The 25,180-nt window shown below is 43.1% G+C and overlaps 1 protein-coding gene across 2 annotated transcripts in view; it reads right to left on the bottom strand.

Moving 5' to 3' along the window:
* Positions 1-21,008: 21,008 nt before the first annotated feature.
* CLIC5 (CLIC family member 5) overlaps positions 21,009-25,180 on the bottom strand; it is a 111,901-nt gene continuing 107,729 nt past the window's right edge. For both annotated transcript variants that reach the window (XM_019642737.1, XM_019642738.1), the window contains one exon: positions 21,009-24,467. In XM_019642737.1, coding sequence (XP_019498282.1) covers positions 24,300-24,467 — 168 coding nt within the window. In that variant the 3' untranslated portion in view covers positions 21,009-24,299. The remainder of the gene's footprint in view (positions 24,468-25,180) is intronic.

Here is a 25,180-nt window from a genome sequence, read left to right as displayed (position 1 = left end):
GTCCATGCTTTCAGTCCATGCTAGAGTACCGCTCTTTCTAATTTGTAAGGATTCTCAAATTTATAAAAAGGCAATATTGGTATAGACTGAAGTTATTGGGGATGCAAGTGAGTTATGATATTGTCCTTTATTACAGAATAGAATTGTCATTGGCAAAAAGTATGAGATAAAGATATTGTGAACAGAGAGAAAACCAAGAGAAGACACACCAAGGCCCAAGTGTAGCATATGCGTCAAGTAATGAGGAGACTGGCTGGCCAGAGCAGGGTCCGACAGGAGAGCAATGACAGCAGGGCTGTCAAAGGGGAGTGGGCTGTAAGATGGGGATGAGAGGGGGGGTTTGAATACTATGTAGAGGAATTGTTGACTACCCTATAGCCGTTTCCTCTTCCCTCTTGCTAAGCAGAACTCCAGTCTCCTTCTTGCAGTCCCAGGGTATAAATATGATTGTTTCAGTTCAATTATAGCTAATCTCTTCCCCATTGAGAGTGACTCAATTCAGCCAATAAGACATAAGTAAAACTCTGCTAAGGGCCTCTGGACAAGATTTTTCTCCATAATAATAAAGAAAGGAGACGTATACAATAAAAGCCTTTCCAACCCCTCTTCTGCCTTCTTCGTTGGGATGCTGTTAGCGTGAAGACATGATATCTGGGCCTTTGGCAGCCATCTTGTAGCAATGAGAGGAAGACCAGAGAACCAGGGAAGTGCCAAGCCAACTTCTTGGTGTTCTGACTTCACAAGCTACTGAATCTATAACTACCTCCCTCCCTCCATTCTTGTGTTCATGTAAGATAACAGAATGCCATTTTCGCCTGGACCCCTGACAGCTGGGTATCCTGCTGTGTGCGGCCAAATGCATCCTAACTGATAGAGATTATATACAAAGAAGCCAGGGTCTTTAAGGAAACAATACTAATCTGAGTTAGCGACACTATTGTGCTTCTGCACACAGTATTTCATTCAGTTAAAAACGGAAGAGCACCAGCTTTGGGGTTAGAGAGCCTGTGTGTGAGTCCCAGCCCTGACTAGAGGACCTGGGAGAAACCACCCACCTGAGCCTCATTCCCTCATATGGAACATGTGAGCATTAAATGAAATAATATTTCATGGCATCCAGCCCAGCATCCAGCACTAACTACACCTAGAAGGTAGATAGATTGACATTGATAACAACAGCAACTAATTATTGGGCCCTTACTGCATGCCCACCTCTTGTGCCAAGAAGTTTAGGCATTTTATTTTATTTAGTCATCTTGGGGATAGGTATTGTTAAAAGCCCCATTTCCACTTATTCTTCTGAGTCACCAGAGCCCTTTCGGGGTAGGAAGGACAGGTGCAGTCCTCACTCTTTTCAGTCTGAATTGAGGAGGTGGCGTGGTGAATGGAAGTGGCTTGCTGAGGGTTGCCTGACGGCAGAACTGGGTGTAGCTCAGGTTTCCTCCATCTAAATCCCAAGTTTTAGCCATGATGTCCCAATATCTCAGTGTCTTGTGCCCAAGAGGGACGACTTACATTTTGCTGGCCTTGCCTGCTAACAAATGTGGCAACGTCTGTGATTGTTATTAACAATATCCACCATCGCACACTCTGAAGGAGGAGTGACTGTTTTACCTTGTGCGTCTCAGAAAAGGCCTGTGGCTCCCACCTGATGTGTCCAGAGCATCCATCCAAAGGCCTGGTGGGACCCGATTTAATGAGGTTGTTAGCCAGCTCCCCATGGTGGTAACAAGGGGCCTTGTTAGGAGAAGTTTCCCATCCCTGAGGAGTTCTTTGCAGGGTGATGGACCAAATTGTCGGCAGTGGGAGGTCTGGAGAAAGATCTGGGGCTCTTCTTATGTGGAAAAAATCCTCGGAGCAGGTACACAATCTTTTCCACTTCCCTGCGGGGACCACCCACATGCTGTGTGCGCTGGAACGGAGCGGGGAAGCAGCCATGTGTTTTTACTTAGGTGTGGGTCGCTGAATTGTGTAAGTGTCACTGTCTACATTGTTTCGGCCTCATGTGGCCCCTGGGTTCTGAACAGTGGCTCTGACTCCTCTGCTCTGGTTTTGATCATGCCAGTTGAAAAGGAATCCCAGAAGCTAGAGGAGGACTTAGTCATTGGTGCACCTTCCTCACCGGCCAGAGGGTCGAGCGCGTTTTCTAAGTTCACACAGCTGGTTCATGGCACAGCCAGGCCCTGAACCAGGAGCTGCTGCAAATCAGAGCAGAAGGAGCTAGGAGTGACGACCAGTACCCAGGCCTGGATTCTGCTTTCTTAAGAAAACAGTGTCAGCGTTGCCTACCACGTTCCGGAGTGTACTCAGCATTATTTGCGTTATCTTGTTTGGTCTTCACGTCAGTCTACAAGGCACATGCTACTGTTATATCCATTGCACAGCTGGGCATGGACCGAGATCGCAGATCCAGTAAGGGAAAGAGTTATTTACACCTGCTCAAGGCTAGCCTGATCTAAGGTGTTCCAGACTATGCTGGGGCTCGCTTCTTCCTGTCCAGTAGTGGGGCTGGCTGTGGTGGGAACACTACTCCCCTAGCTTTAGTTTTCAAAGACCGGAGGGATCCTGGAACTACACTGTAGGTGTCCCCATCATCTCTCATTTTTGCCCGCGCCCTTTTCCCCACACCCCATTCCACTATTTGGAGGCAGTTCCATGCAGACATGAAGAATGGGCTACACGAATGGTATGATTTGAGGGCTGCTGGAAACTCTCGGGCCTGAATCCCCTCCCTAGCATCTGTTGCTGATAGGTAAAATTTGAAGCCCGGCTCTTGATTCTAGCCCCCTCTAAATGCAGGCCTTCCTTGCAGAGGCCGTACCCCATAATTCTTGATAGTTTAACTTCTCCAATTTGTGTCTGGAGTTTTCCAAGCTACTAGCCTGAAAGACTAACAGCATGAGAACATTTGACTCTCAGGCATGAAGGAGAAACTGGACTGTGGAGAGAGAAAGAGGGATAAACGGAGAGATGGAAAGGATGAACTTGGACTTCAACCATAGCCCCATTGGGTCACATCCACTCTGTCTGAATTTGAACTCAGGGCTTCTCAGCATCCTGACTGGCCGAGGCCAGCGCAGGACTCTCAGCCATCAACCCTCAGGGAGAAGGGACACAGCAGAGCAAAGGGACCTGCCATACAGCGGGGAGGGTGCCCGTGGGTGGCACCAGAGCCCAGTTCTGGTATTTCCATCCCCGCCTGATGAGGCCGAGCCAGCCGGTCTTCCCAGGGCAGCTCCAGCACAGCTCATTTGTGCATGTTTTACAATGGTGTTGATAAAATCCCCACGGAGCCCTGGAGCATGTGTGAGGAGTTCCCACCAGAAATCTAAACAACGCCCTGGCGTTGCTGACAGCTTAATAATGTGACAAAGTTCAGCTCGTTCAATGACAGGGACAGGAATGCAGCTGGGCTGGTCTGACCTAGAGCTTTAAAAATACCCGCCCGCTCCCCCCCCAACCCAGCATTTGACAAATAACCTTTTCTTAGCCTCCTTGAAGGCACCAGACAGAACCAAGTGCCACGCAGGGGCCACATGCCACCGTTAAAATGTTAAATGGAGTGGCAAGGGCCACCAGAGTCATTTGGGGCTGACATTTATCTTTATTATTATTATTAATAATAATGCATATATTGCTTTTCGGTGCATTCCAGGTTTTTTTGCACTCCTAAATCATGTGGCTGTACATCAGCAGGCCCGATAAATCACCCAATGAACCCAAATTCAATGCAGCTGTCAGGCCAGCTCCAAGAGAGGCACAGTTAGCTTAATTGAGCTGCAGCAGGGAACCGACGGGCGTTGCCCAGAAAATCAGAATCATAGCAGTGTGGCTGGTGACATTTCCAGAGGTAGATGTGAACTGCTAGCTTCAGCTTTAATTTTACAAGAGGGAATGGGGGGTGGCGGGGGGAGGGGGAATGGGTGCAGGGAGAAATTCAGACTTCAACAAATATTTAAACTCTTAGGTTTTTATTTTTATTTCATTTTCTGCCTTCAAGCCTGTACAGACAATGAATTCCACATTTAGAAATTTCAATAGAAGGAATTCCATTTTTTCTTCCTTCTCTAGCTTCTTCTCATGGCTTCTGCCTGCTCCCTCCTCCACTCCATGCCCCTTCCCAACAAAAAAGAACGCTGAAAGTAAAGGAACAACAGGATTTGAGTTGGAGCCAATTTAACGGGCCAAGAGGTTACATATGGAGCCAACAAATCATGGGACCATGAAGGATATTACTGATTTAAAGTTATGTATGTTAAAGCCTAAATCTTAACAGCATTCATGAAGGGAAAGGTGACTAATGGAGAGGCTTAACCGACAGAAAATGAGCTTTCCCCCGGACTGCCCTGCCTCCTTCTTCAAACTTGCAGTGCATCTCAAATGGAGAGGGACTCCCTGCCACTGAGTCTCTCATTAGCTGATAAGACGGAAGGTTCTCTCAGCTTTACTCACCAAGGAAGGACAGGCTCAGCTGGATCGCACATTAACAGGAGGCCCCAGACACCATCCGTTGGTTTGTTTTTGTATGCACGTGTGTGTGTGTGTGTGTGTGTGTGTGTTTCTTCTTCAGATGTTTTGGGGTTACCAGAAAAACCATTCCCTTTCCTCCCCTTATTTTTTAAAACTGTGCGTAATTTCAGGGAAATTTGATCCATGTGTTTTAGATTCATTTGCACTTAATCATGAAAATCTCTCTGGAAAGAGCTATTTTCTCTCCCAGAAGACATTGGTGCCCTTTTTAATAAGCCCTGTAAGTGCCCTTCCACCCCAGGCCACCCTCTCCAAGTGCAGAAGGTTGTGTTTGGCCAAAGGAAAACCAACCTGACCACTGAGGGCATGGGTCTGGTTTGAAATGTCAAACTCATGAATTTGGACCATGTTCTGGCAATGGGGAAATGACTTCCCTTGGCCCCAGTGTTTACACAGCCAGAGAAAGAAGCCTTCCTTTAAAAAAAAAAAAAAAGCACAAAGATGTAGCATTACCCTGTGGCCATTGGCATGGGAGCATTAGCCTCAGGTTCACAGGTTCAGAATGCACAATTATTGCTATTCTTTAAGGCTCTTTGAGAAAATGCTTCTACCCAGAGACTCCCAGCTATCAAAAACACCCCGGAACCTTCTTGGATGGCTTCCAAGGGCCATGGCATGACTGTGTCCAGGACATACATTTCCCCACCCTCCATCCACAACAACCCAACCACTGCCCTGAAGCCACAATGGCGTTTCTTCAATCCAAAACAAACATGTCATTACCAATCTCAGATTAATTGATGCCATTTGTGTGCCCTGCCTGTTGGGTTTCAGCTGGAGCCTGCCCGACAGCAATGGCCACCGCCCTCGAAAACCTCAAGGCACTCACAGCTTAGGCCCTTGGCAGGGTGCTTTCAGCTATTCTTTGTTACCCCGTGACTCTGAGCCTTTCTTCCTTCCCACTCCCTTTCCACTCTGAGGCTTTGGGCAATTTTGAAATGAGTTTCCAGTGGAATGAGGTTATCTGTAGAATGGAGTTTTGCTTTGAGTAAATATCTTTGCTGTATTTCATTAATTTTAAGATACACATTTGGTTTTTTTTTAACACCCCTAAAATTAGAATATTCCTTATAATTGATGATGAGAAAGTATGGTGGTGAGGTCACGGAAAGCATTTCCCTTTTTGGTGGTACATAAAATAATGGTTCATCTAGTCCCTAAAGAGATTTTTGATCACTTTTCAAAACACTGTGATAAACGTTTACCTCTCTCGCTCATTCCTTCGCCATGCATTCTTCAGTAACAGTATATTGACCACATGCCTGGCTCTATGCATAGTGAGATTAGGAAAGTGTTGAAATGCTCCCCCCCTCCATTTCAGAAACTTATAATTTAGTTCTAGACATAAGTGCATACATGACCAACCATACAAAGTGCTAAATTAGTGGTGTGACCAGGAAGTGGCAGAGAAGATCAAGATGGAGCCACTGAGTGGGATGGAAGGACTCTGAGCTGGGAGGCAGGCAGCCTCACTGCTGACTTGGCTCTGTGGTCCAAGGAAGTAAATTCTCACGTGTAGAATGGGGTGTGGGGTGTAGTAGATCAGAGTGTCCCATGGTGTGTTCCACAGAACTGAGTTCAAGCAGAATGCTTTGAGAGATAAGGGACCTACAGTAGGGGTGGGGGTGGGGCATTGAAAATGTCACCATGTTCCTTTCTCAGAGGTTCCCAGCATGTACTAGCGTATTATGTGCTCTGAGGAGTCCTACAGGAAAGGACTTGTCTACATTTTGTTTAACTCTTTGTTAACAAAACAAAAATGTATTTGTCCCTGAAATCCTTTATTTTCCTTAATAGCTATTGCTGTAGTAAACTTATCAAAACACTAAGGTCCCTTCCCGCTCTAACATCCTAGGAATTTATGAGATGACATGGGGCTAGAATATGTGGGGAAAAGAAATTCTAAGAGAAGTGGTGTGAGCTGCGATCACCACGCAATGGGTTCCTGGCATGTGGGCGGGGTGTCATCGCTGAAAGGAAAGTCTTTACCAACTGATCAATCAAGAAATGTTAATTAAGTACCTATAGTGTACTTAATAAAAAGTTTACTATATAGTATAATTTAATAATAATAGCATATAGTATAATAAATATAGTTTCCTGCTCTGGGTGCAAAAACTAAGAAATAAGCAAAACATTTCCCCTGACCTCAAGTGGCTCCTGAAGAAGAGTGGGTGTTAGCAAATAGTCACAGTGATACGTGTACCTGGCTTGTTGCCGAGATAGAAACCAAATGCTGGAGGAGACTCAGCATGCCTGGCGGAAAGCAACGAAGGCTCCCTGCAGGAGGGACCGTCAGAACCAGATCTAGAAGGATGGGTATGAATATCTATGTGCCTGGAAAAGAAGCAGAAGGAAAGCATCCTGCACAGGAGAAGGAATACCAATAAAGAGAAAAAGCCATAGGAATGTTTAAGTAGCTTGTAGTGGCTGGAGGGCAAGATGCATTGTAATGAAGGAAGAAAACAGGCTGACTAGCTAGGGTGGGACCAGACCAGAAAGGGTCTATCTCAGCAAGTAACAACAAAAACAAGAAAAAAAAAAAAGAGAGACACAATCATCTCTGATAATAAGGAGCCCGGAGGTCCATAATGAGAGGGTCTAGGACTGGTTCAAGAGCTCAGCGATGCCTCCGGGGGTGGCTCCTTCCATCCTCTACTTGGCTATTCCTCAGCCTGCTGGCTTTTCATCATCATGCTTGTTGCCTCATGTCAACAGATGGTTGCCACAGAACCAGGCATATGTCTCACGGATGATATGCCTCATCCTTAAATGTAGGCATTTGCAGGTATCCTATAGGCAAAGGAAGTCAAGCTTTTTTACAGAGAGAAGTGAAATGATCAGACCGGTGTTTTTACAAGATATCTGGCTGCAATGGAAAGGCAGGAGTGGGAGAAGAGAGATTAGAGGCAGGAGAGAGCCTGGAACTGAAATCATCTAGGCATAAAGGTATTGCATGCTGATACCAGATCCCCAGTGGGATTTGGAAGAAGGAGATAGTAGAAAACTACTTTCCTTTTATCATGGAGGATAATTCTAGGCAGCTCTGAAGACCCATCTTCTCTTTCACTGGATAGAAGTTGGTCACATGACCACCTCTAGCACAAGGAAGGCTAAGAAACCGAGTCTCTGGCGAAGGAGAATGCAGTAGCCATGAGGCCACTCAGGCTTCGGTCACAGCAGCTGGGCTGTGGTCTGAATGAGAAATTAATCTTTTATTTTGTGAAGCCCCGAGATCATGGTGATTACTGTTTACAGCAGTGAGGATACCTTTTCTCATACATGTGTATCCCAATGCCCAATAACTAAGGAACTCAATTAGCCTCATGTATGAGCAATGGGTCTTACGGTTGAACTATGACAACCACCATTCACCATAAGGGCCTTTTTTGGGTCAGTTCAGAAAGGGCTCTTCCAGGTCCTGAGATGAGTTGGTCTGAGGTCATAGATGGTACCACGTGGCACGAGGAGGCAGAATCCTCAACATCTGTCCAGGTGCAGCCCTCCGTCCTGACACTGCTCAGGCTCTTGGCCCAGCCTCTGGGTCAGTAACGAAAGGTGAACCACAGAGAAGATACTTGCCTAGCCCTCTACCAGTTGGGTGTGCTCTGAGCAGCCCCACCCTGAACAAATGTGTCCTGTCCTCGTCCGCTTAAGTCACACCTGCACAGACCCCTTTCATCAGCCCAGCTTCAAGTGGCAATTTAAACCTTTTAAGGCCACCTGTCGAGCACCCACTTGGTATATTTCCTTTTATCACCAGCTCAAGGGGAGTAACTGGATAACATAATTATGGGGCAGGAGAACGGGGCATTTTGATTTGTGTTCTTTGAGGATTAGCCAAGTGCCCCACTGCCAAATCCATGATCACCTGAAAGGAAATCTGAAGGAAGAACCTGCCAAATAAGTCCTCCAGGTGCTCTTCAGGCAAACAGCTTTGAAAATGGGCCTTTTCTGTCCTTTTCTCCGTCACTGCAGAGCTCAAAGGCATTTGGAGTGGACAAAACTGGTGAGTGCCTCGTTGCACAATGAGGTGGAGGAACGCAAAAGTAGACATGTTTTTCAAATGCCCGGAGCCAGGGCAAGACAGGCGGGAAGCCCTTTGGATGTGGGATGATGTGCAAAGTAATGACATGGAGCCAGACTACTGATCTTCTGAACATTCCAGGGACATTACCTATGCTCGGTTCAGTGCAGTAGCCCTGGAATGCTTATAGGGGATGCCAGGGAGGTAGCATGGGCAGGCCACTTGGTCTCGGACGTCATGGCATGGGATACAGAAATCCCACCTTTGATGCTGCAGCCTCTTTGAAGATGCTTGAGTGACCTTCTGTTTTGGCTGGGAATATGTGGAAACAGACCAGAGAAGGTGCACATGTGGGACATAGAAATAAAACAAATACATGGCCTATTGGTTTCTTAGGGCTTCCAGAACAAAGGACCACAATCTGGGTGGCTTAAAACAGAAATGTATTCTCTCACAGTTCTGGAGGCCTGAAGTCCAAAACCAAAGTGTTGGCAGAGCTATACTTTTCCAAAGCCTCTAGGGAAAATCCTTCCTGGCCTCTTCCAGCTTCTGGTGCCCCAGGTGTCCTTTGGCTTGTGGTAGCATGATTCTAATCTCTGCCTCTGTCTTCACATGGTCATGTTTTCTCTGTGTCTGTCTGTGTGCAAATTTTCATCTTCTTATAAGGATGGCAGTCCTATTGGATGAAGGCCCACCCTAATCCAGTGTGACCTCATCTTAACCTGATTATATCTGCAAAGAACCTATTTCCAAATAAGGTCCCACTCTCAGGTACTAGGGGTTAGGACTCCAACATTATCTTTCGGGAGGATATAATTCAAACCATTACTGATGAATATGTGAAAAAGCAAAGTTATTATTCACATGGTTTATCCTATGAATGCCTGCAATGCTGTGGAATTTTGGCTATATTGTCACTTCAATTTTGAGTTTACCCTCTAAAAAATGTCAATGGCTTTTTTTATTTTTTGCTCTAATTCTAAAAAGATACAACCTGGTATAATGTAATATAATGCATAATAAACTCACATGTAATAAAATCATAATACAAATGGAGTAGGAGGCTGTAAGCCTGAAGGAAAGGCAGGGAAGCCACTGGGGACCTAATTGTCATAGGAAGGGCTCTTAGAAGAAAAGGGGGGGGTAATAGAAAGGAGCAGGGAAAATGATCAATAAAGCTTAATGGATTGAATTCCTCCAGTACCTCCTTCTGGCTGTAGCCTGACTTGTTGGAGAGGAAGCATGGTGAAAGAAAACTAACAAGGCAGCACCAGGATACAGGGTGTGGCCCTATAGTTTCTGGAGGACCCAAGTGGTGGGAGACTATTGGGTGTTCACAGAAGTAGCAGTTCAGAGAAGAGGACTGAAGTGAGAGCAGCTTCAGGGGGTTCACCCTTGATGGACCCCTTGGGTTAAAGCACAAAGCAGTGTGTGGTTCGATTTCACATGTGGGCCCTCGAACGAGCTTTGCAAACCAAGACTGCCCAGGGATTCTCCACAGCTACACGCCTCTTCACTTGATTTTGGATCTATGGTTTTTTTTTAATTGATCACATTCCTTAATTTGAGTCTGTAGAAAGGGTCTGTTAACTGGTATTTCCAATGTTCCTAAGGTTGTAGAAAAAGGGGTTAATACTAGCGATATTAAATTAACCACCTGGGGAAGAAAATCCATGAAAATTGATCCTGATGGTTGTGCTGCAAGCCAGGTAGAGAACCAAGGGATGAATTTGGAAGAAAAACATTATGGCCATTGATAACTTTGCTTCAAGAGCCTAAGATGCCCCGAATGGCCTATTTTTTTTTTAAGATTTTATTGGGGAATTGGGGAAGGGGAACGGACAAGTTGCTGTCCACTTGTTCTTCAGGCTAGTTGTGGAGGACGTCGCTTCACTGGCCCATGTTGGTATTATCATTGCGCTCTTTCCAGATGAGGCAGATTGGTCGCTGGCCACTGGATGGCCATTCATGGTGGCTTTTGGCAGCTTATGCTGGCTGCCATTCGCTCATGTCAGCTGCCAGCCACTCACGGTAGCTTGCAGCAGCCCACTGCAGGAGGGGCTGCAACCTACACTGTCTCTGGCAACTCACGGCAGCCCAGCTCCAGGTTGAGCTGTTGTTCACCATCTTAGCTGTAGAGGGCGCAGCGTCACTGGCCCTAATGTGGGATCCAAACCGAGGCCCTGCTGTTCAGAGCTGGTGTCCCAAGCCAACTCTTAACCAACGCACCACTTGGCCGGCCCTCGAATGGCCTATTTTTAAAAATAACCTCTATGAGTTCATCTGAGCCTGTCATAAACAGATTTGGACACATTACATAATTTTCAAAATAGTTATGTAGCCCTGTAGCATATATTCACATGATTCAAATAATAAAACATAAAAAGATGTACACACACACAAAAAAATCTCATTTCTACCTTGTTACCTTCCATTCAGTTCCCATCCTTCCCATCAAGAAACATTATTATTAGGTTTTTGTTTATCCTTCCAAGGAATTATTTTAAAATTTGCCAGCCAACACAGATACATAACTCTCCTTTCCCTTAACTTTACATAAATGGTATCATGCTATATGCATTTTCCTATGTCTACTCATTAGTGTAAAATCAGGTATGTACACATTTATTCATTACAGAATTATTTACTGTAACAAATATTGAGAAACAACTTTAATGTCTATCAAAAAGGAACTAATAAAGTTATGAGATATCTACACTATGGAGTAATATGCAGCTAGAAAAATGGGGGTGAGTCCTATGAACTTATCTCCTACAATTCTAAAAGATAGCTTTGCTGGGTAGAGTCATCTTCATCGTAGGTCCTTGCTTTTCGTCACTTTAAATGTTTCCTGCCAATCTCTCCTGGCATACAAAATTTCGGTTGAGAAATCAGTTCACAGTCTTATAGGAGTTCCCTTGTCGGTAACTAAATGCTTTTCTCTTGCTGGTTTTAAGATTCTCTCTTTGTCTTTAAGCTTTGGTGTTTTAATTATGATGTGTCTTGGAGTGGGCTTCTTTGGGCTCATCTTGTTTTGGATACTCTGCACTTTCTGACCTTTTATGTCTATTTCCTTCACCAGGCTAGGGAATTTTTCTGTCATTATTTCTTCGAATATGTTTTCAATTCCTTGCTCTCTTTCTCTCTTCTCCTTCTTGTACCCCAGTGATGTGAATGTTGGTATGCTTGATGTTATCTCAGAGATCTCTTAAACTTTCTTCATTTTGGGAGGGGGGGGGAGGATTCTTTTTCCTTTTTGCTGTTCTGATTGGGTGTTTTCTGCTACCTTATCTTCCAAATTACTGATTCAGCCCTCTGCTTCATCTTATCTCCTGTTGATTCCCTCTAATGTCTTCTGTGTTTAGGTATTGTATATTTCATTTCTGACTGGTTCTTTTTAATGTTTTCTGCCTTCATTTTTAAGTTTTCCATCTTTGTTGAAATTCTCACTGAGATAATTGAGCATCTTTATAGCCAGTGTTTTGCATCTGGTAGTTTACTTGTCACCATCTTGTTTAGTTCTTTTTCTGGAGCTTTGTTCTGTTCTATCCTTTGGAACATGTTTCTTTGTCTTCCCATTTTAGCTGCCTCCCTGTGTTTGTTTCTACATATTATGTAGAGCTGCTATGTCTTCTGGTCTTAGTAGAGTGGCCTTATGTAGTAGGTGTACTGTGGGGCCCAAGTGGTGCAGTCTCCTTGGTCACCAGAGCTGGGTGCTCCAGATGTGTTCTTTGTGTGGGTTGTGTGTGCCCTCCTGTTGTAGTTGAGCCTTGGTTGCTGTTAGCATGTCAACGAGAGGGCTGAAACCTCATGCTGATTGGTTGTGAGGACTGATCATGACTAAAGTGGAGGAGTTGTTGTGAAGGGGCTGACTCTATAGAGCAGGATTCACTTTAGCAGGGCTCCGCTGCCTTCCCAGTCTGCCCTTCAGGTGTGCCATCTGCAGAGGTGGCCTGGTGGTGCTCAGGCATGATATGAAGCTGACCACCAGGCTTTCTGGCCCCAGAGCCAACTAGGAGGGCCCCTGCCACAGGTCAAGTCCAGCTATTTTATGTATCCTGCCCAGGGCCACATGGCATGAGTGGTCCTTAGATGTCTTTCACTCACACTGGGTTTAGAGGTGCCTGAAAGATGCTAAGCTATGAACTGAGGATTGCTGCCCCTTGTGTCAGGCTTGGGGCTGCTTAATAAGATGTATGGGGCACACCAAGGCCAGATGCTGCTGGTTAGGGGGTTCTGAACTTTTGAGAGATTTTAGGAAAGTCTGTTGCATGACCCAAGAAAGGTCATTTGTATGGAAAAGCCACTGGAAGCAGCTTGAGTGGGTCTGCAAGTTGGGTGGGGTGACTTCTCAGGGAATCACCAGGGCAGGGTGAATGGTGTTAGTCAGGTTGATGGAGACTTAGATATAGTGGCTGCCTGCACCTGCATGCAGGGAGAGGGAAAGGCTCAGCAAAAGAACAATGGTTTCTGCCAGCACTTCTGTCTGGGAGAAAGCTGCCTTTCCAACCCTCACCCTGAAGCCAGACAATTCAGTTCCTCCACGTATGTCCCTGGCGTCTTTTGCTCTGCTGCACCAGAGCTGGAACTCTGAGTGAGTGGGTCCATCAGTGAGTAAGTTTGTGAATGGCCCTTTAAGAGGAACATCTGGGACTCCAGTTGCCTTCCGTCTCACTCAGACACAATCTCCCCTGGTTTTCACAGCCAGAACTTATTTGAATTTCTCTTCCCATCACTGGAACCCTGGGCTGGGAAGCCTGGTGTGGGGCTGGGACCCTTCACCCCTCAGAGGGGACCTCTGCAGCTGAGATATCCCTCCCAATTTTTAACTGCCACACATGGGTGTGGGACCAGCCCATTCCACATCTCCGCCCCTCCCACCAGTCTCAGGTGGCTCCCTCTGTAAATCCTTAGTTGTAGAACTTTTGTTTAGCTAGACTTCAGGTGATTCTCAATGATGGCTTTTCTGTAGTTTTGTTGTAATGTTGATGTGATTGTGAGAGGATTCAAGCACAGTGTTCACCTACTCTGCCACCTTGACCAGAAAAAATCTGGCATAGCTTACTATTTAATTTTAACCATGCAAATAAATTTTCTATTTAAAATGAAAATGAAAACTAATTAATTAAATGTGCATCTCAAGATTTGATAATTATACCACCAGGAACTTACCCTACAAATATTTTCTCACACCCATTCAAAAATACCTGCAGGGATGTTCACTACAGCATTTTTTCAATAGCAAAAGTCTGGAAATGACCCAAATGTCTATTAAATATAGACTGGTTAAGTTACATTCGTGCAGTAAAACATTATGCAGATATTACAAAGAATGTGAAACATGTATTCACATGGAAAGCTCTCCAATACATATTTAGTAAAAAAATGCAAGATAAAAAACATTGCTCTCCTATTTTTGGTGAGCTACATATAATGCATGCATATACACCCACATATCCTATATTCTTATTTAAAAGAACATATATGTACAATGTGATGTGTGTATGTGTGTGCATGTACATGTGGAAATTTTCTGGAAATAAATACAGGAAACTGTTAACAGTGGTGGCCTTAGGGAAGGTGAAACTATTTGCAGTATGAAGGTCACCTACTTTTCATTGTAATGCTTTTTGAACTGCATGAATTTTCTTTTTGGGTATGTGCATGTTTTTTTATCCAATTAAAAAAATTTACAAATAAATCAATAAATAATTGTACATTCATATAATGAAAACTGTGCCAATACAAAACAAACACCTTAGAAAGCCCTGTATGCACTTATACAGAACAGTCTCCAAGATACATTGTTAAGCAATTTGTATTTTTAATTTTAGCTGTTTCAGGGTTTTGCATACTATATGTTGTTACCTGGTTCACACTTCTACCAGTGATCAACTCACAACACTTTACATTACTTTGAGTTGGATCATATTACAGCTCTGCCTTTAAGATTGAAGAAGAGGGGCCGGCCGAGTGGCGCGATGGTTAAGAACTGGCTTGGGACGCCAGAGGGCCCTGGTTCGGATCCCACATATGAGGGCCAGTGACGCTGCAACTTATCTGTTCCCCTTCCCCTAATTCCCCAGCACTGTTCCCATCCCCCCAATTCCCCAATAAAAATCTTAAAAAAAAAAAAAAGATTGAAGAAGACTACGTTTTGTTTCAGTCTGTCTTCTTTATGACATGACATAAGCCTTTTATTTGAAATCTTAGCTCCTACTGGCTTGTGAATATGAGCAATTTGCTTAACTGCTGTGGGCCTCAGATTCCCATTCTATAAATGAAACATGGTATACATTATGTGAATGTTTTAAGAATTTGAGATAATGCCAATTTGAACTTCTTAATCCCTTCACCTTTAATATAATATTGAATGTCCACTGTAATTGAAATTATTTTTATTTAAAAAATAGAATTTCAGATCATGCAAATACATACCATTTAGCACATGAAGACCCGAGGATGGGCATTCAGCATGTTGACTGTCACCATGATTAATATTCTTTGGCATGTGGCAATTTTTCTGGTTTTGCACCAGGAAAAGCAAGGCTTTGTATGTCATGCCAAGACCTTTCCAGAGGAAGTCTGGCATTTGGTTGGTCTTTCTGGCCACAGTGGCCTTGGACCAGTAGCTCAGAGAATCACCATTCTGTGGGCGCAACTGGAGCTGTGCTCTTGCCTGTATGGAGCATTTTACAGCCCTTCCGAGGGAAGCTTATTCCCATCTTTTAGCCATGAATTTTAATCCAGTGGCTTCTCCCTCAGGATGTCTGTTGTTGGCATCTGTTGCCCTCAGTCCATTAGGCGTATTTGTTTTTGAGCCCATATTTATGAAAATGTTTATCAAAAGAGGAAGTGAAGATGTCCATGTTGTCTTTCTTCATTTTTACAGAGTTGAAAAGGAAAAGAACCGCCTCTCCCAGTGTAGTTCTGGGTCAAGTGGTCTTACTGATTATCTACTTGGCTTTCTGCCTTGATGCATTTATAGGGTCTTTTATTATTGACTTTGGAGCGCCTTGCAAGGTACTCCAAAAAAGCATTTTAAAATAGTCTCTTGTGGGCAATTTACATTTTAACTGCTCCTTTCATTACCCCCTTGGACACCCTCATATAGTTCCCTTTTCTAGAATTAAATAACCACATGATAGCTTTTGGGCTCCATGTCTCTTTTGGATGTTGAACTTGGCCCTGTTGTGGTCTTTATTATGTAGTGGTTCAGTTAGAATCTCATGCTCTTTCATATTCATCACATTTCTCCTAGCTTTTGTTTTCAGGTTAGAAGCATCTTCATAAATTAAGGTCTGGATGGTTAGTGCCATCTTGGTTTGATTTTTGAGAATCCCTCTGATAATGACTGACATGGTGATAAGAAATGGTATTCAAGGGGTTGTGTGATGCATGGGAATGCGGAGGGAGCAAAAAGAAAGACTGAAGACCACCACTTCCCAAAAGTCCCTTGGTTCCAGATGAATGTAAAGTTTCCTTTCCCATTAAACTAGGATTTAAGACTGAAGATTTGCCTATCTCTTGGGTCTTATTTTAGAGGCCACAGTACTTAGGAGATCACAGTACCCTAGAAATACAGATTTAGCATTTTAGGTTCCCTTGCTTCACTTTCCTAAACATTTCCACAAATCCCAGTGCAGGACCCGCCAACTTGCCATTTTTCTTTTTTCTCTTCACTTTATACACACTCATCTTTCCTAAGGACAGGTCTGACCTTACTCTGAAGGCCAAAAGCTCAGTGAATTATGAGAGTTTCTGGTGGAAATTCTGGTAAAAAATAGCTCTTCATAAGTCCAGTACCAATGTTTCCAAAACTGTAAGTCAGGAAGTACCCCTCCCTCCTTCCCTCCCCCTCTGTCCCCCCCCCAACACACACACACAACACACACCTTCCTATAATATATTCCTAATACCTTTGAGACTCTACTGGCCAGATATGTACTGGGTTTGATCTAGGATGGCAATTCTTATGTAATTCTAAATTATTCTAAAGTAAAGATTTTTGTCTTTTAAAATTTTCTCATGTTTTATTTAAAGAAGAAATTCTACATTTTTTCTTCTACTTAAAAAATATACCAAGAAGTCCAAAGGGGAACAACAGCTGCCATAAGAACCAGTTTATACTCAACTCATTCCATGATGTGGCAGCCTCATGGATATGTTGTAGCTAAATTGCAGAGGAAGAAGCTAGCCTACTTCCCTCTAAGAGAGAGGAAACCTAAAGACAGTAAAAAAAAGTGGAATTGTGTGCTTAAAAGAAATACTCAACAAGTGGATAAATAAATGGCCATCAGGTATATTTCACTTATCAAATTAAAAAGAATTGAAAAATAATAAAACCCAATACTGGCAATGATATAAGAAAATAAGCACTCATATTCTTTTGGTAAAAAAAAAATACTAACTTGGAATAATTTGAAGGCAAATTTAGCAATACATATCAGGAGCTTTAAAACATGCATGCCTTCTGATTTAGCAATTTCACCTCCAGAAATCTATTCTAAGGGGAAAAAGAGAGATAATGAAGAATCCAGCTTATTGGAACTTTGTTATAACATTGATTGCAAGAACAAAAAATTAGAAATACCCTAAAGACTAAATAATAAGGAACTGGTTAAATAAATTATGATACGTAACACTAATGTTATTGATGAAAAGGGGAAGGAAAAGATGTTTATGATAGCTGTGTGAAAAAAACAGCAACAACAAAAAAACACCAGTATGTAGAATGTGAGCTTATAATTACAAAATAAAACCCCCCAAAAACAAAATAACAACAGCAACAACAACAAAGCACACACACTAGAAAAACTTCTTGATCAGGAAAAGCTAAGTTTATTAGAGTTATGTCAATAAAAAACACCTTCTTGATAGAGTCTTGGTAGTATTTCACAGGGGGGAAATTGGGGGAGGGGATATTTATAGAGGTTTAAGGCCAGAGCTGAGTGATTACAAGGTGGGTCTTACCAGGTTGGAAACTGGTCGGGATTGGACAGTTTATGACATAGGAACTTTGGATTGGTGGGCACAGTCAGGTAAGGTCTTGAAGCAAATATTGTTGAGCAAGCTGTTGGTCTTGATAAGTAAGCAAATATTTTCTGGAAAAAGTAGCAAGATATTTTTGTCTGGTCCCAGGATTGTTTGGCACAGAAACAGGAAAATATGCTTTGCCCAAAGATGTGTATCATAAAGACAGGGGAGTATATTGGTTTTGGTTCTAATAATAGCTCTTTTTTTTGTTAAAAAGCTATTCATATTTCTATTTCTATCTCACTAGAAAAAAGCCTAGGAAGCTAATCATTTACAAATATATAGTAGTTATCTCTGGGGGTAAGGATTACAAATGTTCTTTAATTTCTTCTCTGTATTTTCTAAACTCTCTCTAATGAACATATATTCAGACACACAAAAAAAGATGAGTTTGTTTAACCTTTATTTAGCCCGATAATTCTAGGACTAGAGAGTCCCCCTCATCTCAAAGCTTCTAATCTGTTTCTAAATATAATACCCAATCTAGACAAAATTTTGTGGCCAGCTTGGGAAACTGGCTAAATCATTACCTAATCACAACCATGTGATCCAATAAGCTCTAGGCAGTTTTTCATCGATAGACAGATAAATGCTGTATGGACTGTTTTAGAAGGATCCATTCTTCAGAAGTATATTGGAAACATATTTAACTAACACGAATACCCATTTCTCCCCTCAGCTCTCTGTTATCACTCCATTTTCAGAATTATAGTATAGTGGGTGTCAGGGACTCCAGGGAAATAAAGAGTGAGCTCCGAGGTGAACCCAGAAGTCTAGAATTCTGTCTCATGAACTCTCCAGCCAGCCATTAAAAAATATTTTCAAACATCTCATACTTCCTGAATGTTAGACAAGGTGAGACGTGGCACAAAAATTGGATAACCTACACTCCATCCCTTTAACAGAACTTAGTGTTTTAATTGGGGAGAGGGTGGTGAGGAGTGACTAACACACAGGAACAATTCCAGGTAGGCACTAAATGGCATGCAACCAAGCACTGCTCCACAGGTGGAATAGTACTTGATCCTACCTATGCTGGTCTATATTACCATATGTGTATTATGCATCTCTTGCAGTTTATAGACTCCCAGTCCTATATAAATACAAAGATATGAAAGTTTGGGGCATTGAGATATTCTAGTTAAAGAAGGGTTAAACTCAAATTTAAAAAATTCCTGTACTGTTCATTGACAATCTTTCCAAAACTTGAGTCTGCTTTACTTTCTACATAATTAACTGCAGCTTAATCAACCTAACTGCAGGGCCCCAGGGTCATTTTTATTGCATATAGATGTAGATTTCATTAGGTGTAGACTAGGAAGATAGGAGACTGACATGGGTGTGAGTTGACTGCTAGATAGCCCAAAATTTACTTTAAGAAAAAAAAATACCCACATTTTCAATATCCATGTATTTTTTGGTGATCACCTTGTTTCTGTTAAAGAAGACCAGAGTGAGCCCTTCCAATGGAATGAAATTCCAATTGCTTGAAATGTCATTCCTCTCAAAATAACTCTTTATTACCAATAAGTACTCTTCATCAGGGATCTCATCATCTCATAGGCAAGGGACCTTAATAACCCCCTTGGGGAAGTGGAGGCCCAGAAAGGGGCCTTGCTCAAGGTAACATAGTAACTTAGTGATGGGCCTATGATTAGAATCCTGATGTCTTTATTTTCAGTCCTTAGCTTCTTACTTTTCCAGTCTGATTCCCCATGCCTTTCCAAGGAGATTCTGGGGGAGTTTAGCTACTAGATATAAAATAAAAGAGACACAGCACAAAACCTTTGATATAGTCTCATTTCCAAGTTTGCATTTTGGAAGTTTCCCTGGAACAGGACTCAGTTCTCCTCAATGCAAGGCATGGTCGTTGCCACTCATATGCCCCTAGGTGTCATCATAGCACAGATGCAGAGCAATGAAATCTCCCATGCCCCCAACCCTGGGTCAGCCTGTAGAGTCCACCGTCTTCATTCAAACAATGGAAACATATAACACATCCTGGGAGAGCAATGTGATGATCTAATGGGTATTAACAACAATAACAACAACACACTTGGCTAATGTGCCACAAGAGATGCCTTTGGCCATTCACAATAATAAACAAACAAGCAAACAGACAGACAAGTCTACCCTCAAACAATGTGGGATATATTACAGAACTGGCAATAGAGTTTAAGCCAGTTTCAGAGTTTGCCAATTCAGCAGTTCAGCGATCCCATTCATGACCCAGGCTCTCCCCATTCCTGAGGCATTTTGCAGAGTGTTGCCTTTGCCCTGAGGGTTGCCCATCATGGTCTCTAGAGGATGGCAGCAGACCCAGGCCTCACATCTGCATCCAGAGGCAGCACCAAAAGCAGAGACTTAAGGAGTCACTTTCTTAAGGAGATCTTTCTCATTCTTCATCACATATCTCCTCACAATACTGGGTGGGACTTGGTCAAGGGCCCACTCTGAAACCAACCACAGCTAGGAGGGTGGGCTCAGACCCGTCATGATTCACCTCTGGGACTGGGGTTGGAACCACTCTCACCTGAGTCGCATGAGAGGAGGGAGGGAGTGGTTGGTGGGAAGGGAGCGGGAGTGGGAGGTAGGCTCCTGGCCGAATCAGAGCTCTGCCAGAGGAAGACGACGGGGTGGTCGGGATGGAAAGATGACCATCGACAGCACCTGCTACACCCGCTCTGAGGCTGCCTCTTCCACCAGGACTCATTCCCTAGGTCAGGTGTTCCATCCCTTCCCGGGTAATGAGAAGCTAGGTGCTGACAGAGCGTGGAGAACATAGGGGTCTGCCAGGACCTTCACACATTTTAGCAATGGGAATGCTCACAGAGGTCCTTATCAGGTATTATGTTGACTTCAGGTAAACTTACTGAGGACTCTGAGGGCCTGGATCCAGTCAGTGATGTGGTGCTGAGGGTAGAAATTTCAGGTCAGGAATGCTGAGAGGGCTTGGCCACTGAGGACCAAGCTTTGGGTGAAGGTAGATAAATATTTTAAGGCATTCCTTAAATCACACCTGGACTGTCGCTGTTGGCCTGCCCCCAGGTACTACAGTACAGGTAGGAAATTGAAATAAGAAACCTGAAGGAATATCAGTATATTTTTTTTACCTAGCCCATGTACTATGATAGACTTTTAGCCTTGCTAAAATAAAAACTAGTTTTTGGAAGGCTGGGTCACAAGCTTTTTGCTTGTCCTTCTCTTTCTCCACCTTTCTTTCTTGGCTTTTAATTTTGAGGAGAATTCACACATTTTCTTTTGAACAATTTATTTTATAACTGGACGTTTGTATTTTCTTTTATAATGGGAAATAAGATAACCCTTATTTGGAAAAAAAGAGATATTTCATATTGTCCTTTAAAACAGCCTAGGAAATCCCCACCTCAAATAAGACATCTGTTGATTGCTTTTATAATATTAGAAAATAAACCAACTTTATTTGAATCAGTTAATACCAATCAAGACTGGGAAACAAATTTATAACTGGTTGAGATTCATGAGGAAAACACTCAGCAATATCTTCATTAAAAGGCATTTTACATTTATTAAGGCCTGAAAGCCAGTCCTGTTATTTTATCACCACAGTTAAAGGTCTTGAGAAAATTAAGGAACCATCATTTGGAGTGTCTTTGTAAAATGAAATGTTTGTTCTTTTATAAAAGCTAGGCGTCTTTTGCTAAATTAGTTAACTCCCTAGCTTATAAAATGGGACAACCAGTGGAGTCAGTAAAGTAAGACAAGTTCAAACATCAGCCGGAGATTTTGTATTTTAAATATATATATAGTCAATATAGTGAAATCTCTAGCTATACCTAAAATACCCTAGATAATTGGATCTTTAAAACTATGTTTCGCCATAAAACAGATTGCTTTTATAGAAACACAGATTAGCCCAAATCCTATAATGAGGCAATCTTTTATTTTATGTTTGGATGGGGAGGGGGAGCATTGAATCAAATTTCCTTAAGTAATATTAAATAAAATTAAGCATACTTTGGATTATACCCAATTATGAAATGAAAGTATCCTGAAACTAAGCTGGGAGAAGAATATTGACCAAGGGAGAGGAATGTGCATTCATGCAGAGGGCACACGTGGTCTTGTTTGAATGCTAAAGAGCAATGAATAGAAGATAACAGGTCTCGTGTGCAAAAAAAAAATAATAATCTGAAAGGAATATTATTTAAAAATACTCTGATTAATCTGGTCATAAGACATTAAAGCTCTAAGTCAATAGTTGTATTATTTGATAATCTGCTATTGAAATAAAAAGATATTCCTGAATTAATATCCAGAAGTGCCTTCTATCTCTAACTCCTCCCCCTCTTTTAAATGGTTACAAGTGATCATATAACTGCCCCCCACTCAGTGCCTGTTAATATTGCTATTTATGTAAAACTAAGTCAACCACAGAAGGAACATCTAGAAACAACAATATTGATTTGGTTTGGCTTGTGTGTTTTTAAAGACTGCTTTTAAAGACTCGCCAACTGTTGAATGCTAAGTATCAAATCAGGGTTCGTTGTATTTTCCAGGTCCTCTGGGGGAGCCGGTCCACCTGGGCGTCCTTCTGTTTCTGTGTTGCACTGGCTGTGTTACATGGATGTGCTGCATTCAAGAAGAATGCCACCGTGGGTCTCAGGAAAGTAAACTGCCTCTTAGGTCATCGTGCCTGTGCTGTGAAGGTCAGGGAAGAATGTGGTGGGACAACAGGATTTCACCCTAATTAAAAGGCCTTTGGGATCACTTAAGCTTTCATACCCCAGGAGGCCCATTTGGGGCTTTCCCCTACAGTAAAAAGGACTATTTCCTCACCGGGTCTTTTTAAACACCTCCGGAGACAAAGTTTCCAGGCAGCTCTGGAAAGCTTCCTTTAGAGGTGGAAATAAATCAACTCATTCTACTAGGATAAAAAAAAAAAAAAAAGCTCCCAGGCTTACAAAATGTCCTACTGATAAATTTCCTGTTCCTCAGTGGGCTAAAGGAGACCCCCTGCTTCCGCCCCTCTGCTCTGATCAATGGATCACTTTTTTTTTTTTTTGGTTCAGAGATGCCTGTAGGCAGATAGGTCCAGGGATTGCTTGGGTTAGGAAGTGCCGATGTTTCTATGGATAAGACTCATGGTATCCTGCCCTCCCTGAGCAATAAGCCAAGTCCTTGGAAGCTACTCTCCACCAGAGGAAGGGAGGATTGGTGAAGGTGAGGGTGTGTGGCAGGTGGGTTTCCTCATAAGGTGTTCACTGGGAGACGGAGCTGATGGTTAGTTCATTTCTCTTAGTTTCCTCTGCACAGGTCCCCATGCTTAAGCAGGGTAAGCTTTTAAGGAGGTAACACTCAAGGAGACTAAGGAGCACAAAATTAGCTAAAAAAACAAAACAAACAAACAAAAAAAAAACGGTTTCCTTTTTTTCATCTGGTAGTTGAGTCATAGGGCAGGAACATTTACCCAGATGGGCATATATTTTTCTTCAAGTTCAAACCACATGGTTTCCCAGTCAGAAAGGCTCATGGACTTTCTTCCTAAGGTTCCATGATCATGCCACCTTTTAACTACATGTCTCACCCATCAGAGGCTGCCTGAGAGCAGCCAACTAGCAGACCTGCATCTAGGAACAACTTGTAGACACTGGAAAGTCATTTTTGGCCAATTCTTGGGTTTTGCTAATGGGTTGGTAGTTACATCACCAGTTCAAGACTTAGTTAGATCATGAGAGAGAAGACCTGTCTCAAGAATTCCCAGGGAACATCGAGCATCATAAAGAACTTCTTCATCCTCACCCATCTCTCCATCTCCCACACCCATTTGCTTTCTCACGGACCAAAATTCACTCGTGGAGAAACATCGTCAAACCCAAGTATATAATCCCCAACAAAACAACTACCCCTAAGCAAGCAAACCCCGTGGTTGGTAGACCCCCGTGGGCCTTTTGGCATCTACACTGCTCCCTTTCCCCTCCCCTTCCCAGTCACCCCCATTTGAAATCGCGTGCCAATTTCCTTTCCTGGCAAGGCCTGGACAGCATAAAAATGAAGGTCAGCATCAGTCAAGTGCACAATAGCATCACGACATTCACAGCATCGGAGCAAACTGAGACTGTGTCTGCAGTGGTTTTTCCAATCTGGCCTTCAGTGCCCAAAGTGACAGGACTGTCAAAGCATTGAGTGGCTTAAGGTGTGTCTGCCAGATGCCAAAATCCACAGCCTGCTCTGTCCTTCTCCATTCACTCTCTTTGTCTCCCCTAAGAGCAGTGATTTCTGTCTAAGAAGAACTCAGATGGCATTTGGCCTTGGCCTTGGAGTTACTGACAAAGAGGAGGGTGGAAGAGGACACAATACTGCATGTTTCCAATGCATCTGAGAGATATTTTGAGATTGGCAGAAGGGGCCAGTGCCGGTCCCACACGTGGGTTCTCCAACACTGACCCCAGATACCCTGAACCCAGACAAGGCTCAAAGGCTGAGAGCTTGACTATTTCTAACATTTCTGCTTGCAGATTCCTGTGTGATCAGATGGGGTTAGCGCTGACCTTCACAAAAAGACAGCAGGCTGAAATTCTGATGATACCAGCAAGGTGCGACCTGATTTAAAAAAAAAAAAAAGATGTTTCCCGAGGCAATGCGGAAGAGGAGTCTGTGTGTGAAGCGGAGTCCTTTGGGAGAAGCTGAGTCCTTCTGCAGCAGCGATGGGGCAAGATGGCCGTGCTCACGATCTGCTGAGGCGCTTGGCGACGTCCGCGTAGGCCAGCTCAATCTCGGAGTCAGCTGCACAGGTGTTGGTGAACTCGTCCCTGGCGTAGGCGTTCCTCATGTACCGCCTCAGGGCTGACATATCAAACGGGATATCATAGTCACGGTATTTCTTGGCCACAATCTGTAACAGAGATGGAAGGACAGAGAAGGTGTGAAGGCATGAAACAGATCGCTGAGAAGGTGTTGGTGTGACCCAGTGTGTGTGCGCAGCAGGAAAACCTTCCATGCATCACAACGGGGCCAGCAGCAAAATGTGTGTAAGGCAAGGAAGGGGGCAGTGCTCCTTTATTTTTATTTATTTTGTTTTGTATTATTTTCTTTTATATTCCTTAAGTAACTATAATTTGCCCTTTGACCTAGTGATTTTCCTTAGGAAATAACCATAGATGTACACAAAGATGTAGTTACACATGTATGATCAGAGGACTATTTGGAACAGCAAAAAGTGGTACGCAACACAAATGTCCAGCAATACACGAATGGGTAAATATATTATCATATATAAATACAATGATGTCCTGGTGAGCCGTTCAAAATGATGCTGCAGAGGAAATTCCGGTGATCTGGGAAACTCTTCAAGACAGATCGCTAAGTTGAAAGTGCAATATCATACATTTGGAGAAATATGTATGATGACTACAAGTGTATATACCAATATATTACCAGTGGTTATGCTAATGAATAAATTACAGACATTTTTTTTTTCTGTTCTTCCTTATCCATTTTATTTTACATAAGCATCTTTATAGGAGGGAATGAAAACATAAAAACTTAGTTAGAGGGCCGGCCGAGTGGCGCGATGGTTAAGAGCTGGCTTGGGACGCCAGAGGGCCC

The sequence above is a fragment of the Hipposideros armiger genome, unplaced genomic scaffold (assembly GCF_001890085.2).
Source record: "Hipposideros armiger isolate ML-2016 unplaced genomic scaffold, ASM189008v1 scaffold_72, whole genome shotgun sequence".
NCBI classification, from domain to species: domain Eukaryota; kingdom Metazoa; phylum Chordata; class Mammalia; order Chiroptera; family Hipposideridae; genus Hipposideros; species Hipposideros armiger.
This window is presented reverse-complemented; position numbering and strand designations above follow the sequence as displayed.